This window comes from Andrographis paniculata, unplaced genomic scaffold (assembly GCF_009805555.1).
Source record: "Andrographis paniculata isolate CXL003 unplaced genomic scaffold, ASM980555v1 Contig57END, whole genome shotgun sequence".
Lineage (NCBI taxonomy): Eukaryota > Viridiplantae > Streptophyta > Magnoliopsida > Lamiales > Acanthaceae > Andrographis > Andrographis paniculata.
In genome coordinates, this window is record NW_026137592.1 from 2808284 (window position 1) to 2826924 (window position 18641).

The 18641-nt window shown below is 28.1% G+C and overlaps 4 protein-coding genes across 10 annotated transcripts; 1 reads left to right on the forward strand and 3 right to left on the reverse strand.

Annotated features, from left to right (window-relative positions):
• Positions 1-435: 435 nt before the first annotated feature.
• Positions 436-2159, reverse strand: LOC127257394 (uncharacterized). Of its 2 annotated transcripts, none has more exons than XM_051283790.1 (2): positions 1380-2159; positions 436-678 (listed from the first exon to the last, which is right to left on the reverse strand). In XM_051283790.1, exon 1 carries the CDS (start codon positions 2123-2125, stop codon positions 1478-1480), a length of 648 nt encoding a protein of 215 aa, XP_051139747.1. In that variant the 5' UTR covers positions 2126-2159; the 3' UTR covers positions 436-678; positions 1380-1477. The 2 variants fall into 2 exon arrangements, with proteins under 2 accessions (XP_051139747.1, XP_051139746.1); XM_051283789.1 differs by having other exon boundaries at positions 436-697.
• LOC127257393 (uncharacterized) lies at positions 2123-5016 on the forward strand. Of its 6 annotated transcripts, XR_007839973.1 has the most exons (7): positions 2123-2365; positions 2507-2819; positions 2917-3090; positions 3265-3585; positions 3832-4020; positions 4126-4248; positions 4389-5016. XR_007839973.1 is itself a non-coding variant. In XM_051283788.1 (5 exons), exons 1-4 carry the CDS (start codon positions 2318-2320, stop codon positions 3564-3566), a joined length of 837 nt encoding a protein of 278 aa, XP_051139745.1. In that variant the 5' UTR covers positions 2123-2317; the 3' UTR covers positions 3567-3585; positions 3832-5016. The 6 variants fall into 6 exon arrangements, 1 of the variants encoding a protein (XP_051139745.1); XR_007839971.1 differs by having other exon boundaries at positions 3832-4248; positions 4378-5016; XR_007839970.1 differs by having other exon boundaries at positions 3832-4248.
• On the reverse strand, positions 3826-7711 carry LOC127257237 (polyadenylate-binding protein 5-like). The gene is made up of 7 exons (XM_051283622.1): positions 7528-7711; positions 6355-7130; positions 6190-6267; positions 6023-6112; positions 4401-4676; positions 4109-4315; positions 3826-4035 (listed from the first exon to the last, which is right to left on the reverse strand). Exons 2-7 carry the CDS (start codon positions 7069-7071, stop codon positions 3826-3828), a joined length of 1578 nt encoding a protein of 525 aa, XP_051139579.1. The 5' UTR covers positions 7072-7130; positions 7528-7711.
• A 3764-nt stretch (positions 7712-11475) lies between these two features.
• On the reverse strand, positions 11476-13232 carry LOC127257239 (polyadenylate-binding protein 5-like). Its single transcript, XM_051283624.1, has 4 exons — positions 12983-13232; positions 11893-12668; positions 11728-11805; positions 11476-11649 (listed from the first exon to the last, which is right to left on the reverse strand). Exons 1-4 carry the CDS (start codon positions 13230-13232, stop codon positions 11476-11478), a joined length of 1278 nt encoding a protein of 425 aa, XP_051139581.1.
• Between the last annotated feature and the right edge of the window lie 5409 nt (positions 13233-18641).

Sequence of the window (18641 nt, forward strand, 5' to 3'; positions counted from 1 at the left end):
CATCATGTACTACGTGTAATACAAACGTTTTGTATATCTTATGCCATTCCCATTTCACATATATATACCAGTATTTGAAATATATACTTGCCAACAAAAACATGTAAGAAAACATTATACAAAATCACATACATATTTGCCAACAAGCCCCCTTCACAAAATAATTTCAATAATAACATGTAATAATATATATATATATATATATTGAGAGAGAGAGAGAGCGATCAAGAATTAGACACCTACGAGTAGCGACTGCGGATTCACTTATTCAAAAAAAAAAAAAAAATTAAAAAATTAAGAACTAGTTACCTACAAATCCACTATCATCTGGTTGATTAATATCTATTTTCTTATATGCTGTCAAGGATGTAAAACTTTAGGCCCTACCAAGATATCTTCACAATGCCATCAATATGCATCTAAAATCCATCACACTTAATACATTATATGATGTTTTTCATTAGCTAGTTGAAAGTAAAGTTGGATGGAATTTCAGAACAAGTGTATCATGTCGAATTCATCCCAAACGGCTACAGAGCAAGAAGAAGATTCGGAAAAAGAAGTTTATCCACAGAAAAGGATCTACAACAAGATCTTGACTAAATCCCCTACTTATTAAAGAACAAGTACCAGAAGCTTCAAATCGTCTACCATGCCTTCGTAGAACAAACCCGAGACCTGCGGAAAGTGGACCAATCTGTAAAATACAAAAGTTGAATTGAAACTATAATTAGTCTGCTAAGTGGATTTTTTTTTTTTTTTCTTTTTACCTATACAACATTGAGAGATGCATTCCATATAAATTTGTTGAAAAGCTTCACACCAACTTTCATGACACATTTTTGCAATGTAACAAAAATAAAGACTTTAAAAATGATTATGAAGCCAACCATCTTTTTAACATAGAATATGGAATGTATTAAATTGGAGAAAATTGCAAAAAAATATCCCATGTATCAATTATCATTTATGTCATTTATTTGTTTCGCCGTCAAAATATATATTTCATGTTTACAAAAGTTGTTATTTTTGTCATGCAAGGACAAATGACATAAATGGCTATTGTTGCAAACGGATATGATATATTTTGCCAGCTAGATAAATAACGACAAAAGTGATAATTGAGTATATATGAAACATATTTTTTTGCTAACTTTTTTCTATTAAAATGGGTAGATCAGCTGTCCATTCTAATGGAAATACATTGATTATCATATTCCCACAGCCATAAATTTACATCTAAGGGTCTTCTGCTAGACAACCTCTGTGATCATGAAACTTGATAATACGATAAACCTAATCATAGATCCTTAAATATTAACAATACCAATCAAGAATGGCAAACTGTTGAAATGATCATAACAGGGCTATTTACATACCTCGATTGCACGGCACAGCAGGCGAGATTCAGAAAACCCTAATCATCCTCAACCTTTATTGGCATAATTTGGCGCAATGAAACCCTAATTTATGAAACTCATTCGATTTTGTTACTCCATCCGCCATCTTCGAATCCTTCATCGGCAGATTGTTTCCCCTTCTTACCGTGCATTTTACGAGGTTTCTGCTCCGGCATTTGATCCACCAACTCTTTGAGAGTTTCGACGAGCTCACTCAATTCGCGCTTAGTTTTCTCATCGGGCTCCGGAGGAGGCTGTCTGTCGATGAAAGGATCCTCAAAGATCTTTATCTCTTGCTCGAAATCTTCGAACCGAATCTCCTTTTCTTCCCCATCGAAAGCAGCATCGACCTGTGCTTCAAGCTTCTCAATCTCCTCCTCGCTCATTCCCGCGTATTTGTTAAGGTATTCCCCGAGCTTCAGCTTGAACTTTTCCTTATCACTCAGATCCATATTGTCGATTTCTTCATCAATTTTCCTGTGATCCTCCGCGCTTATTTCCTCATTCTCCTTCTCAAGTTCATTGTCGGCTTCGGCGCTGTATTTTCTAGCATTCGGCGTAATCCTGAACTGAATCGGTAGAATCGCAGGTGCTGGACTGCAAAAAGGATGGAGCTTTGTGGAGCTGCATTGCGCGAGGGGTTTGGCATTCAGAGATCTTCCATGAGCGTAGGTGGAGAGGAGGCTGCGAAGACCAAGATAGGAACGGCGGAGCATTTGGCTCATCGCGGCGTGAAGTGCACCAGGGTTTCGATTTGTTGCTGAAGACTACTTTAATGGATCTAAAATTTTGAAATTGGGCCTGTCCAGGCCCAATATAAACTACCAAATTAGGTTTGATTATGATAATTACGCTCTGTCCCAATTTCGTTTCTTCGCGCGCCAAAGTTAATCCTCAGAAGCTCTCAGAAATCAACCATGCCGGACTTCATCGCTCTTCAGTGCTTCATGTGCTCCACTATGCAGGCAATACTCTCTCTCTCTCTCTCTCTCTCTCTCTCTCTCTCTCTATATATATATATATATATGAATATGCGTTTTGCGGTGTGGCTGCGTCTGTGCGGAAGAAATGTAACTGTAGAGTTGTACGGTCTGCACGAACATCAGGTGAAGCAGCAGAAGAAGAGCAGCAACAAGTGGAGCTGCGTGGTGTGCAACGAGAAGCAATCGGTTCGCAAGGTATTTGCCAAGAGTACCGCAGCTAAGGATATCCGATTGTTCGTCCAGAATTTCAACATGTCTCGTCACTTATCAGACCAGAAGCAGCAATTCGCCTTTGAGGAGGAACTCCACGCCTCCAATTCTCCACGCAACGAACCAGAAGCAACAAAGAAGAAAAGAACTGATTGGACAGAGTACATTGACGATGGCAATGAAGAACTCAGCGGAAAAAATCTCCGAGATGAAAACCTCACACAAGGTGTTCGATGAAATTCGTCTAAGGCCAATTAGTTCGTTTTTCTTCATCATTTTTAGCCAATTTTTTTATATTGATTTTGGATGAATTTTCTCTTCAGGGGACGAATTCGATCCTAAGATTGTGCTGGAGATGCCCAAGTCTCTGTTCAAAAAGCCAAAAGTGAAAAACTATACATCCAACAAACAAGGAAGCACTGAGAAGCTTTTGAAGCCATTGTTTCCAAGTAGAAGAAGTAATCTCAACCAGAGGCACACAAAGGATCATGATAAAGGTAAATACACTGAAGTTTGCACATAGTAAACTATGAGATTGATATTGCAATACATAGATTCATAGCATATTGTGTATAATATAGGACCAAAATTGAAAATCGCAGTATAATAAAACTACGATGTGATCAATGGTTGTTATGAACTAATCCTGCTGTGATGCCCGTCAAATGCAGCTATTTCACAGTCGATGAATGAATTCAAGCAAACTACCAATTCTGTGCAACAGACGACAAAGGAAACTGATAAAGCAGTTCATATTGCAGAAGAGGAAAAGAGTTATGCTTCAAGATTGGCTAAGGGGCAAGTTTCTAAATGGAGTAGCTTTATAGAAGAAGAAGAAGAGGAAGACAATAGCTACTACAACTTGCAAAGAGGCAACTCGTCGGATCATGGAGATCAGGATAAAGACAATGTGGTCGTATCACTAATCAACGATCAAAGAGTCGAGGATGATATTCACCCCGACTTTCTATGATCATCAGTACCAGTTTCTTGTGAGTTCTTTCAGTAGTTTAGATAATAACCATGTGTGAGTTGCAAAGTTATAGTTAGCATTATTCCAATAAAAAGACTTTGATGGTATTTGATGCAATATTTTTTTCGAAAATTATTGGCAATGAATAATACCAAATCTTTCAAAGAATGTTTGTAAACATAGAGCCGTACTGTCATGTCTAATTTATTGCATAATTTAGTTTAAATTCTAAGTAAGTATCTTTAACACGAAAACCTGTTTACAGCAAAGACTGATTCCCCGTGTTTGGTACTGTTGCTGCCAATCGAAGCACTTCCATAGCATCCGCAACTTTCTTCTTCAAAGCATCAGGAGATTCAATGAGGTGAAGCACTTCAGTTTGGTCCATCTCCAACAACATGCCAGTTACTTTCCTCGCATGATTGGGCTTGAGGCGTTCGACGAGCGGGTAGAGGTGTTCGCCGAGCATCTGCAGATAATATGCAATGTCTTTAGCCAAGTAGTCGAGCAATAATTGATGCTAACTTAACAGTGGAACTAACCATGCACTGGTTCTCAGGAGAAGCCGAGGCCAAAGCCGAAGCAAGTGTAGATCTCGATATAGGCACCGGGATCGGAATTTCCATGGCAGCCGATGCATTGAGACGCATAGGCACGACTGATCCCATTAGAGTCTGGGCAGGTAATGAATGATTAACTCCATTGCATTGATTTGTTGTATGTCGATTGGAACCTTGATTCGAGTTGTGCTGTATCACACAATTTAGAAAGTACGTAGATTTTTTAAGTTTTGGATTTGAATAAATTGAAGAAACCATTTAGGCAAAGAGAGACCAGATGTTGCTGTTGTTGAGAATTGCCGCATCTTCTTGGGCCGGAGCGTTGTTGTCCTACGGGTTGATTTTGTCGTTGAAGATGGAATGGTACAAAATTTGACGACATAGTAGGCGGCAATCCGGCTAATAGTTGCTGTTGATGGAATCCAAATGCAGGATTAACCTGTCCTATGTAAAGTGGTTGATGTCTAAACTGAAGCGAACCCGTTTGGTGCGCAGGAATTCCCGGCAATGGTGATATTGTCCCGGAGGTTCGCAATCGAGCAAAATGTGCCTGAAACAAAAAAATTATTGATACAAAGCGCAGAGACCTAATGTAATAGTTGGCCACGATGTCTAAACTTCTTTTAGTAAATATTTCTAGACGTTCGAAGATTTTTATATAAAAATCCAACAAACATCATGCATCATTAGGGGTGGAAATAGGCCAGGCGGCCTGTCAGGGGCCTATGACCTGGCCTACATCAAGCCTGGCCTGGCCTGTTCTATTTATTAGAAAGGCCAGGTTCAGATTTTTGTTAAAGCCTGTTTATATATACAGAATAGGCTTAGGCTTATGAAAAAGCCTATTTACTAAACAGGCCGGCCTGTTTAATAATAATATTATTATTATATAAAATTATTTTTTATTATTATAAAATAAGAATAGTTTTATATATAATAATAGTTTTTTTTTAATGTCATTATGCAGTAATTTCTATCAGCTTTTGTCTGGAGTTTGCAAGACTTATTCCCAATAATTATATATATATTTGAATGAATTGTAATATACGTTTTTTTGCAAATTATTAGTATAATATATTGTATTTTTATATGGCAATAAAAATGATTATTTTTGTCATTAAAAAACAGAATTTTTTATTTTTTTATATATAATATAAATAATTGTATCTATTTTATTTTTTATTTATAGTACGAAATTTATAAAAAAAAAATAATAATAATAATAATAATAATAAATTATTATGTAGCCTTTTAAACAGGCTCGTAGGCCAGGCCAGGCTTTTAAAAAGGCCAGGCTCAGGCTTTAAAAATATTTTTTTTCAGGCTGGTAGACCAGGCTCAGGCCATATCTTTTTAAGACAGGCCAAGCCTATTTAACCAAAGCCTGGCCTGGCCTGGCCTATTTCATCATCCTTTTTAAAAAACTAATATTATGAACTAAATCCATCTATAATATTTGTAGCCATTTTCAATATCAACTCAAATACAAAATTATAGTCAACAAAAATAAATCGAATACTCACTAAAACAGACTGAAAATTAAGACAAAGGCTAAAACATAAACTCTAATTAATAAACCAAAACAACAATTGTGACACAAACAACTCCTTGTTCGACTGCGTTTCAGACAGACAGACGTAGTCCCAATTACAGTAAATTATTGTGACATTTAACAACTATTTTCTTTTTAAGAGTTTCAAATTGCAAAATAAAACAAAACACAAAAATCACAAATAGATGTCTATAGTATCAATTTGATTGATATACAAGAAAATAAACTCAAACCACATGTTAGAATAAAAGGAATCTTCACTAGCTATTTTTTTCATATCTTATTTGTTCTCAAAATAATGAATGATTGTTTTTTAATATCGAAAGAAAAATTCAATACATCACCTGAAGCCAAGCCTTTCTTTCTTCTTTGCGCTGAGCTACAGCTACGTATAAAGGTTTTCCTGCTATCATCCTCCCATTCATTAAATTCAGCTGTGATGCAAACAATTATAATCATATTCAAGATTAATTCAATCAACACAAAGACATAATTAACCAAATTTATTTACGGCTTTTGTAGCTTCTTCGGAATTAGAGAATGCCACAAAACCAGCACCTTTGCTTACTCCATTAGCATCACACATAATCTGTAAAACAAATCAAAGTAAGTTTGATTAGCAACACATGAATATATATATATATATAATGTAAAATCAAACATCTTTCACAAATACCTTGCATGATGTAATGGTTCCAAACTCTGAAAAAAGCACCTTCAACTTTTCGTCGGTTACACTCTCATCAAGATTTTTTAAATACAAATTTGCACCTTTCAATTTCTCAAATCTACTAATCCTCTCCTGTTCGAATTTAGCTTTCAACTTTGCTCTCCTCTCAGCTTTTTTCTCGGCCCTTCCAACATATAATGTCTTGTCGTCTAAGGAAGTCCCATTGAAGTACTCAACTGCAGCTGCTGCATCGTTATTGTTTTCATAATTCACAAATCCGAACGATCTGGATTTTCCATTGGCATCTTTCATAACAATTGCACTAGTGATTGGGCCAAACCTCTCAAACATTTTCTTAAGTTCCTCATCAGTTGTCTTTTCAGAAAAATTCTTTACATAAACATTAGTAAATTTGGGTAATCCTTTCTCCTTATTCCTTTCCTGGCGACGAATAAACTTTCCAACATACACTTGCTTATCATTTATCAGCATGCCATTCAATCTTTTAATTGCATTTTCTGCAGATTCCTCTTTATCAAATTGAACAAATCCATATCCTTTGGATCTTCCATCGGAGTCAAGTTCTACTTTGCAAGAAAGTATATTTCCAAATGTAGAGAAAGTTTCATGAAGTGCCTTAGTATCTATCGACGAATCCAAGTTTTTGATATACAAATTTGCAAATCCATTTTTTCTTAGAGTAGGATCTCTTTGAGAAAACATGATTCTAATAGGCTTTCCATTCACAACCTTGAAATTTAAAGCGTCTCTCGCAAGACTTGCTGCAGCAGATGAATGCAGAAAATTATGAATGTCTCCTTAATCAAACTTTTAAATTAAACAAAGAGAGATGGAAGTGACTTTTTAATCGGACAACTAAATTATAATTTAATGAAAGTGACTTTTTAATCGGACAACTAAATTATAATATTTTCATATAAAATGGTAATTAATCAATCCCCATTAAAGGAAGAAAATCTATCCATCTCGAAAACAACTCATGAGTATAAATTCTAATGATAACAATATCGATTTAAATAAATAGAAATACAAATTTAACAAAAACTTGCATGCAATCACATAGAAGGCAGATCCAAAAATTAAACATGATTAATCGAAAATGGCAAAACATAATAATAATAATAATAACCGAAATTGGGTCGAAGAAATTAAAATTACCATCTATTTGAGTGTTAAAGTTAACATAACCATAGCCAAGCGAGGAGTTGTCAATTTGATCTCTACAAACCCTAATCGACACCACAGGAGCCACTCGATTAAACAGATCATACAATTTTCTCTCGTCTATTGATGCCTCTAAATCACCGACGTAAAGAGACGAGTTCGGAAAAGCTCCTCCTCCTATCAATGGCGGCGCCAAAACCGGAACGGCCGCCACCGGCACCAAATTGGTCTCGGACACCATAGCCGTCTGAGAAACTGCCATTGTTGCCGTTCCAACTCTCAGGAAATCGGATTTGAATCTGTGCGTAATTTTCAGAAGAGAAATGAAAGAAGAATGAATGAGAAAGAATGAATTATGGAATATATCGTAGAGAATTATGTATCCGCTTCTAAAGTGAAAATACAGTTTTTATTTTTATTTTTTATATATATAATATTTATTTTTTATTAAAATAATATTTTATTAAAAAATAAAATAAAAAAATAAATATAGTATTTATTTTTCAGAAACTGCCATTGCTGCCATCCCAATTCTTAGGAAAACTGTGGAGCAACAATCAACCCCGAAATCGTAGAAAAGAACAAAATGCAGATTTGAATCTGTCTTCATTTTCAGAAGCGAAAGAAATAATGAATTATGGAATATATAGTAGAAAATTATGTGAGAATTATATGTCCGCTTCTAAAGTAAAAATACAGTTTTTTTACATATATAATATTTATTTGTTTTTAAAATAATATTTTATTAAAAAATAAAATAAATAAATATAGTATTTTATTCTCATATAGTTTTAAAATTATTATTAAGAGAATATAATATTTAATATAATTAATAATAATAATAATAATAATAATAAAATAAATAAATACAAATCAACGAAAAGGTGTGTTTATTTTGTATTTATAGATAAACATGGTTTTTTTTTTTATATTAAGTAAAAAAAAGAAAAAAAAAAAAAGTGAAGGAAAGCTAGGATGTTTAATAGTGAGATGTTGGTTTTGATCTTATTATTTTAATTTTTTTATCTATTAAAATATTAAAAAATTAAAAAAACTAAATTATATACTACATGTTTATTTATCGGTTGGCTTATTTTTCAATTGAAATTAAATTATATATAGAATGAAAGCCAAAGTTAATGTAGATTTTATAACTCAAATTTTTGAATGAGAAGATTTTGGATATAAGTTTAATTAATAAATTTTAATTCCATATATAATGATGAAATTTTCTAAACGTAACTACCTTCTGTCATTTTTAGAAAGTTACTACTATTTTTTACCATATATATATATATATATATATACAGGGAGTTTGTTCTTTTTAAATATCAAATTTAAATTAATATTATTTTTGTATATATATAAAAAAATGTATTTCAAATAAATTTCGGTAACCAAACAAACATTATTGTTTTTATTATTTTGATTATTCAATATATTAATTAATTCATTTTTACTATATTTATTTATTTATTTTAAATTAGACATATTTAGAAAACATTAAAGAAATTATACAAAATATATTACTCCCTTCGTCCCTTGTAACTTGGGTGTATTACTGTAGATACTAAAATTTAAATTTAAGTATAATTAGTAAGTAATTAAGAAATGTATTAATAAAAATAATCCGTAAAAATAATTATAAATTAAGATTAATATAATTAAATATTTTAATTAAAATAAAAAAAAATTATACTAAAATTTTATATTTAAAATGCTATTAAAATATATAATTATATGGAAAAGACAAAAATAGGGACACAGGGACGGAGGGAGTATAATTTTTCTACATTTGGGGTTTTAGATTTTTTTGTTAGGATTTAAATAGTAAAAAAATGAATTGAAATAGCAGAATGTGATATAAATAAATATTGATTTGATATTTTGAATATAAATTTAATTTTTAATGTAATATAAAAATAAAAAAATAAGTGTTTAATTTAATATTTTTGAAAAAATTTCTTTTTATAAATAGTAAAAATCCTAACAAATCATTAGAGAAACATTATTATTATTATTTTTACTATATTTGAATTGCTTGAGAACATATAATATATGATGCTTCGGATTATATATATATATAGATACTCCCTCTGTTCACTGCCTATCTATTCGTTTACTTTTTGCACGTTTGATATGTGGTACAATTAATATACATAGAGACTATTATACCCCTTAACATTTATGGTATTAAGTGGTGTTGTTTCATGGCATTTGTGTAATATTATATAAAGGGTGGGGTAATTTTATATTTTAGTGGAAGGTACATTTATTTTAAAAAAAAAATAGATATATTTGCAATGAACAGACTAAAATGACAAAACTAGATGCCGGTGGACGGAGGGAGCATTATTTTACGTCAATTTTAAATAAAAGTATAAAGTTCAAAATTAGATTTATGTTTTCCCACCACATATTGAAATTACTTTAATTTTGATATTAATCGATTTAAATGCAATTGAAGTAAGTGATAGAAAAGTAATTGTTTCAATACATTGGCTGTAAATAATACTCTTTCCACCCATCAATTCAATTTATTTATTTATATATATATATATATATATTTTGTGTGTCCATTAAAAATATACGTTTTCTATTTATAACAAATTTGTACTTTTTAATATTATACTTATTTATAAAAATATCGTAATTATCAATAACTCTCAACTTTTACTAAATTATTCATATACTTCATATGTCCCATGAAATATGAGACTATTACTGTAAATACGAGAATTTAGATAAAGTATAATTAATAAGTAATAAAAAAATATATTAGTAAAAATAATTATAGATTAAGATTAAGATAAATAAATAATTTAATTAAAATTTAAAAAATTTAGAATGCTATTAAAATGCATAATTATATTTCAAAAAATAGAAAGGACAAATTATGTAGGATAAAGGGAGTATAAATATTTTTGCACTTCTGTGTTTCCTTGTATGATTGCCACCAATAGTTATATATGCACATTTTCATTGTATATACTCCGTTCGTCCCATAAGTAAATATCTATTTATTTTTTACATGTAATTTTAGAAATATTAATATTTAATTTATAAAAATTAATTAGTTGTGAGTTAGGTTTTGAATATTTAATTTATAAAATTTTGAATTATAATATTTATATGATATGTTATAACTATATATTAATATGATATTTTAAAATATAAGTTTAATTTTTTATGTTATATAAAAAAATAAAATTTCGATTTGATGCATTCAATTTTATTTTTTTAATAATTAATAAAAATTAAATTCAAAACGTACAAAAAGAAAACACAATGAAAGGCTGCAACTATCAGCACTTCATTGTTTGTGTTGTGTCATTTTTATTTATATTTTGTACTATGTATATGACTTTTTAAATTAAAACTCAATTATATTGTGCACTATGTATGACTTTTAAAATTAAAAGTTTCTTTTTCTTTTTTAAGTATCAAACTAAATATTTATTTCTTTTATTTTTTTCTATTATATTAAAAATCAATTTTATATTTTAAAAATTACATTAATATTTATTTAATCAACGTGAATACAACTATATGTTTTTTTGTATATATGAATGTATTTTTATTTACAAAGTTAATAAATTTGGGTGTGTTATTCCACTATTTTTTTTTTCCGACACAACTCCGAATATATATTCAAACCAAAAGACTAAATAAACAAACCCATAATTTCGATAATTCATCGATCCTAACAGTTCACAATTAATCCATACTTAACAGACAAATTAATTCCACCATTCATAACAAGAAATTAATAATTTGATCCATTTCAAAAATTAAACAAATCCAATAATTTAACCAATCTACAATATATATCCAAAAATTGAGGCAAATAAAAAATTAATTTCACGCGTTCGTTATCAAAAAAAATAATTAAAATAATAATAATAATAATAATAATTCCAAGTTGATTTGATAGAAAATCCCTCAAATAATAATATCCATTGGCTCGTCATATCTCGATCGGAGTCTTGATAGGATTGAGTTGTTTTGCTTCTGAAGATGATATGCCTGGAGCCAAGCCTTCCTTTCTTCTTTGCGCTGAGCCACGGCGACGTATAAAAGTTTTCCCGCTATTATCGTCGCATGCATTGAATTCCGCTGCAAAGCAAACAATTATAATCATCCTCTAGATTTTGTTCATAGAAAAAAAGAAATAATTAGTCAAATCTATCTTACAGCATTTATAGCTTCTTCGGAATTAGAGAAGGCCACAAAACCAAAACGTTTGCTTACTCCATTAGAGTCGCACATAATCTGTAGAAAATAAAATTAAATTTGAGTGGCAACACATGAAAATATATACGTATATATAATATAAATTCAAACATCTTTTACAAATACCTTGTACGATGTAATGGTTCCGAATCTTGAGAAAAGCATCTTCAAATCATCACTAGTTATGCGCTCACTAATGTTTTTGAAGTACAAATTTGCACCTTTCATCTCCTCAAATCTAATATTCCTTTCATGCTCGAATTTAGCCTTCAACTTTGCTATCCTTTTTGCCTTCTTCTCAGCTCTTCCAACGTATAAAACCTTGTCATCTAAAGAGGTCCCATTTAAATTCTCCACTGCAGCAACTGCGTCGCTACTGTTTTCATAATTGACAAAGCCAAACAATCTGGAATTTCCATTGGCGTCTTTCATAACAACTGCACTAGTGATTGGACCAAACCTCCCAAATATTTTCTTAAGATCCTCGTCTGTTACCCTTTTAGAAAAATTCTTTACATAAACATTAGTAAATTTGGGTAATCCTTTCCTCCTAATCCTCTCTTGACGAGGAATAAACTTCGCAACATACATTTTCTTATCATTTATAATTAGACCATTCAATCTTTTAATTGCATTCTCGGCAGATTCCTCTTTATCAAACTGAACAAACCCAAATCCTTTGGATCTTCCATTGGCGTCAAGTTCTACCTTGCAAGAAAGTATTCTTCCAAATATAGAGAAAGTTTCGTGAAGTTCCTTAGCGTCTATCGACAAAGCCAAATTTTTGATATACAGATTAGCAAATCCACTTTTTCTCATAGTAGGATCTCTTTGAGAAAACATGATTCTGATAGGCCTTCCATTGACAATAGTGAAATTCAAAGTATCTTTCGCACGATAAGCTGTAGCAAATTAATACAAAAAATTATAAACATCCTAGTAATCGAAATTTTCAAATAAAACAAAGAGAGATGAAGTAAATTACTAACCAAGACTGATAAATAAGAAAATTTAATTAGTCCCCATCAAAATAAATACTAATGATAAAAGCATTGATTTAACCAAATTTAACATAATAATATTAAATTCCAATAAAATTTTTCTCTAAAATCAAAATTTATTGAAAAAAAAAATCACATTATTTCACTTGCATGAAACCAGAAAAGAAAAACATAACAATAATAACTGAAATTAAGTTTGAAGAAATTAAAATTACCGTCTGATAGACTGAGAAAGTTAACGTAACCATAGCCAAGCGAAAAGCCATAAATTCGATCTCTACAAACCCTAATAGACGCAACAGGAACCACTCGATTAAATAGATCAAATAATTTCTTCTCGTTTATGGATGCCTCCAAATCACCAACGTAAAGAGATTTCGAAAACCGCTCAAATACAGGAACCACCGCCGGCGCCGGCGCCGGATTCGTCGTCTCCGACAACACCGCCGCCTGAGGAACTTCCATCGCTGCTATTGCAATTAATTAATTTGTAGGTAAACAGCAAACAACGAAGAAAATCGACAAAAGCAAGAACGCAGATGTTAAAATTTCTCGAAGTCGTCGGAAGCAGAAAGAAAGAGGGATAGAAGACGAACCGATTTAGCGGTATAAATAGGGCAGGGAGAAATTTAGGCGGGATACGATTTTCAAGTATCTGCTTTTCTAAGTGTTGTACCTTGTGCTCCACAGTTGATACTTTAGATCTAATCTAATGTATCTAATATAATATAATATCTAATCTAATTTAATAATCTAATAATATCTGAGGACGGATAATCTAAGCTAATTTAGTAATCCAATAATATATATATATATATATTTTAAAACTGTTTGAGGACGGATAATGTGTAATTTTCTTTAGTATTATTATTATTTTTTAAATAATTTTTTGTGGGCTCCACTATTTTATTATTATTATTATTATTATTATTATTATCTAATATATTTATATTATATTGATAATATTTGTTTTATTATATTTTTGGATATGTTTGTATTTATTTTAAATTTGTTAAAATTAATAATAAGATAAATTTAATGAACAAGTTTTACTACGGAGTATATATTTATCAAAATATATTATATAAAATAAAAAAGAAAATACATTCAACAACCTGGGAAGGCATAGTTTTGTCTGGTAATTGTGTTTGGTTGGTTTTTCCATATGGACTTTGGCACTGTGTTTTCATTTTTTTTAGAAAAAAAATATTATATGACTCATTTAAAATTCATCAATTTTTCTTTTATTTCTATTTCAATCATAAATAAACAAATATATTTATAAACGTTCAAAATTCTAAATTTATTTATAAATTAATTTATGTTAATCATAAATATATATTTATATATTTTTATTAATTCATTTTATATAAAATTTTATTTCTACAAAATATTATATATTTTTTATTAAAATAATTAAACACATATTTTAAAATTTTTAACTCTTATATATATTAAATTATAAATAAAATATTAATTAACAAATTATTTCCAATTCAAATTCTAACTCAATAATCCGATTACTAAACAAACGTTACGATATTTGGGTTGTAGAATTTTGTGTCGCAGAGGATCATTTTATACACTTTACGTTTTTATTTATTTTTAAATTTAAATTTTAAAATTCTTCACTAAAATAATTTGATATAAAATATAAAATTCAAGTTAGAATTAATGTGTTATCTTATAACACGAATCTCATAGTGATTTTTGATATGATTCCAATAAGTTTAATTAATGTAGTAAGTTTAATTAATGTAGTAAATTTAAGGGTAAATTATATAAAATTATAAAATAAAGGATTAATAAACTATTTATTTATTTTATTCAAAATAATTATTTAAGATATTTTATTTCTTTTATTTTTATAAAATTTGAATAATTTTGGTCTTTTTTTAGAATCATCCGCTTTTGGATAAGGATGATATTTCGTGCAAACTTTATATTAACACAAGGAGTTTCACGCAATAAATATAACATATGATGTTTTATGCATTTTTACAAAAATAAAAGAGAGTATTATATAATTTACCCTAAATTTAAGCATACAATTATATAAAGAAAATATTTAATTCCATATATAATAATGATCAACTTTCTAATCACACTACCATTTATCATTTTTGGAAAGTAAAAATAAATATTTGTTGAAAGTAATTGTTTCTTACTATATATATATAAATATAATTATTTGGCAATAATAATACTAATAGTGATATTTTTGTTTGTGATTTTGGTTATTCTGTCATATGATTTAATTTATTATTATATATATAAATGTTTATTTAGTACTTTATTCTTATGTGATTCTTAAAAATATTAAAACTAGAAAATATAATATATAGACATGATAGAATGAATTTGTTCATTCAATATATTTTTAGGTTTCTATAAATATTACAAAAATATAATATATATACATATATCATATTAATTTATAAAAGTCAATAATTCAATATATAATACTTCCTCCGTCTAATACTAAATTTCTCATTTACTTTTTTCATGTTGATTTTTGAATGTTAATTATTATATTAAAATGTTGTACAACAAAAGGAAAAACAAAAAAAAAAAAAACTTATATTAGTGTCTTATAATACTAAATATAATGATATTTGTAAAAAAAAAAATTACACAGATATAAGAATATTTTTAATATTAAAAAAAATATAGTCAAATATAAATGAGAAGTTTAGTTTTTGACGGATACGACTTTCTAAATTTGACATTAAAAAAATATATAAATTAACCGACTCAAAAGAAAACAAGCAAACAAAAAACATGAAGTACTTTAACTGTCATCTATCTTATAATAAAAATATCTAAAATCTTAATTAATAAACAAAAATATTCTAAATTTGAAATAATTTTAATTATATCAATAATATATATATATATGCATAGAAGTTTCGTACAATAAAATTAATTTAGTTTAATTATATAAATAAAAAATATTATATAAACTAATTTTATTTAGTAATTTCATGTACATATAAAAGTAAAGCAAAATGTTCTAGAATAATAATTTTTTAATTTGTTTGATTCTAGAGAAAATAAAGAATGGAGAAGTAAGTGACATATTGGTTTTACTTTTAAATATATATATATATATATATTTTCTGCATGCTGAAATTGCTAATTTGGCATTGTTGGAATTTTTATTGTGTTACTTCTATAATTCTTCAAAAAAATATATTTTTTCTAAAAGAAATACTCCCTTTGTCCCATGTAATATGAGTGTATTACTGTATACACGAGAATTTAAGTAAAGTATAATTAGTAAGTAATTAAAAAATATATTAGTAAAAATAATTATTATTTAGTAAAAATAATTATAGATTAAGATTAAGATAAGTAAATAGTTTAATTAAAATTAAAAAAATTATAAAATTTAAAATTTAAAATACGATTAAAGTGCATAATTATATTTCCAAAAATAGAAAGGACAAGTTATGTGGGACGGACGAAAATAGAAAATAGGGACAAATTATATGGGACGGAGGGAGTAATATATTACATACGCTTATTATTTTAATAATATTTTTATTAAGAAAAATATATTTTGATTTAAAATGATATAAAAAACAACTCATAATTTAAACTAAAAGTTAAATTCAAATTCAAATTTCAAAATAAATCTAAACAAATATTTAAACAACTCAAATAATATACTAACTGTATTTGAGAACTAAATTTTATATGTTGCTCGTATTAATTATTATATCAAAATGTAGTACAAATTAAGAAAAAATGTAAAAATACTTTAATTAGTATTTTTTAATATTAATAGAAGAATATTTGTAAAAAAAAATAATATACAAATATAAAGATATTTTTAATGCTAAGTACAATGACGTAAAACGTAAATATGACCGGACGGAAGAAGTATAAATATGTACTCATATTTTAACACAATATATATTATATACTTTGACTAGTCCTAATAAATCAACTTTTCAAAAAAAAATATTATTTTTTTTTATATTATCGACATAAATTTTCAAACGTAATATAAAAAAATAAATTCATTAAAAAAAATACAAAATGAACTAGTTTTATTTATGTTTATTTAGCAGTTGCCAATTTTTAATTGAAATTTAAATTATATATAGAATTAAAGCGGAATCAATTTTTATAAATCCGATCTCAAAGTGAGTAGATATTTGATGTGATTCTAATAAGTTTATTTAATATATACTAAATTTAATTATATAATTAAATAAGGAATATATTTAATTCCATATATAATGATCAAACTTTCTAACCTAACTACCCCAATTATTTTTGGAAAATATTTTGTATATATATATATATATATTAGTCCCGTAACTGGATCCTCTTATCATTTTAGTCATGTAAGTGGAGTTTGTCGCAAACTAGTCCCATAAGTGAAAATTTTTCGCTGATTTAGTCCTCCGGCGCCGGAGACGCCCGCGTGGCTCGCCGGAGGTGACGTGTCCGCCAGGTCAGCGACACCTGGCGGACACGTGGATTTTTTAATTTAATTTTTTATTTTTTAAATTTTTTTTAAAACTTATTTTTCATTTATTTTTAATTTTATTTGTATTTTTTATTTGGTTCAATTAAAAAAATTAAAAATAAATGAAAAATAAAGAAATAAATCCACGTGTCCGCCAAGTGTCACTGACCTGGCGGGACACTTGGCGGACACGTCACCTCCGGCGAGCCACGCGGGCGTCTCCGGCGCCGGAGGACTAAAGCAGCGAAAATTTTTCACTTATAGAATTAATTTGCGACAGGCTCCATTTACGGGACTAAAATGATAAAGGGGTCCAGTTACGAGACTAAAAAAACAATTTACCCATATATATATATATAATTTAGCAATAATAATAGTAATAACCACATTTTTGTCATTTTGGTTACTCTTTTGTGTATTAAATTTATATTTAATATGTTTATTTCTTTCCAATTAGAGTATATCTTATAAAACATGAAAGAAAATATACAAAGCATATAGTATATGTATTTTTTAACATTTAGGGTGCCATAAAATTAGGTTTTTATTTTAAATATAAAAAATACATTTTATAGAATTAAAATTTTACATTTACAATGGATTCACAAATTTATTTAATTATTTTTATTAATATATATTGTCTGTATATATATATATTATTTTGGTGGCTGTAACTATATAAAATTCAATACATTATTGATAGTACATCACGTACTAATATATAACATAAAATATTATTACATGTAATATTATTACAGTTGATTTCTACATATAATATATATTTATGTATAAAACACTTTCCCGTATAAATAATGATTTTTTTGACACTATAATCATTCCCTATTATTTTACATAAAGTTAAATTTATGTTTGCCCACATTGAAATTACTTTTAATACTAACCAAATTTAAATGTTATTGAAATAAGTGTTATCAAAGAGGCAGATGTTATCAGTGATTTTATTCTATTATTTTTTAATTATTTAATAATTATGCTACCACTGAAAAATTACTAATATTATTCAAAACCTTTAGGTGAGCTATTTAAAATTGAAAAGATAATCAATACCCTTATAATTAAAATTCAATCCAATTAAATAAATAATTTATATTTTAAAATTATAAATATACAAAAATAATATTACATTATTATTTTTTTTAATAAATCAAGTTTTTTAATTTATTTAATTTTTCACATAATTCTTTTATAATCATTATTCTATTATTTTTTTTTTAATTTATATTTTTAAAAAATACTAATTATTTTGTAAAATTGTGTTCTTCTTCATGAGTAACTCCAATATGTAGTAATATATTTATATTTTTATTGTATTTGTAATATAAGATTTAAATCAAAGTGTTTATACTATCTACTCATACTATTAAAAATTATGT

What these genes read in the sequence shown, in the direction of transcription:
- LOC127257394 (XM_051283790.1), bottom strand. Translation starts at nt 2,125, where the DNA reads ATGAGCCAAATGCTCCGCCGTTCCTATCTTGGTCTTCGCAGCCTCCTC.
- LOC127257393 (XM_051283788.1), top strand. Translation starts at nt 2,318, where the DNA reads ATGCCGGACTTCATCGCTCTTCAGTGCTTCATGTGCTCCACTATGCAG. An exon ending in AGATGAAAACCTCACACAAG is followed by an intron (nt 2,820 to 2,916) that starts GTGTTCGATGAA and finishes TTTTCTCTTCAG; the next exon opens with GGGACGAATTCGATCCTAAG. An exon ending in CACAAAGGATCATGATAAAG is followed by an intron (nt 3,091 to 3,264) that starts GTAAATACACTG and finishes CGTCAAATGCAG; the next exon opens with CTATTTCACAGTCGATGAAT.
- LOC127257237 (XM_051283622.1), bottom strand. Translation starts at nt 7,071, where the DNA reads ATGTTTTCTCAAAGAGATCCTACTCTAAGAAAAAATGGATTTGCAAAT. An exon ending in CTCAACAACAGCAACATCTG is followed by an intron (nt 4,316 to 4,400) that starts GTCTCTCTTTGC and finishes TGTGTGATACAG; the next exon opens with CACAACTCGAATCAAGGTTC. An exon ending in CTCCTGAGAACCAGTGCATG is followed by an intron (nt 4,036 to 4,108) that starts GTTAGTTCCACT and finishes TATTATCTGCAG; the next exon opens with ATGCTCGGCGAACACCTCTA.
- LOC127257239 (XM_051283624.1), bottom strand. Translation starts at nt 13,232, where the DNA reads ATGGAAGTTCCTCAGGCGGCGGTGTTGTCGGAGACGACGAATCCGGCG. An exon ending in CTTTCTCAGTCTATCAGACG is followed by an intron (nt 12,669 to 12,982) that starts GTAATTTTAATT and finishes AATTTGCTACAG; the next exon opens with CTTATCGTGCGAAAGATACT. An exon ending in CCGAAGAAGCTATAAATGCT is followed by an intron (nt 11,650 to 11,727) that starts GTAAGATAGATT and finishes TTTGCTTTGCAG; the next exon opens with CGGAATTCAATGCATGCGAC.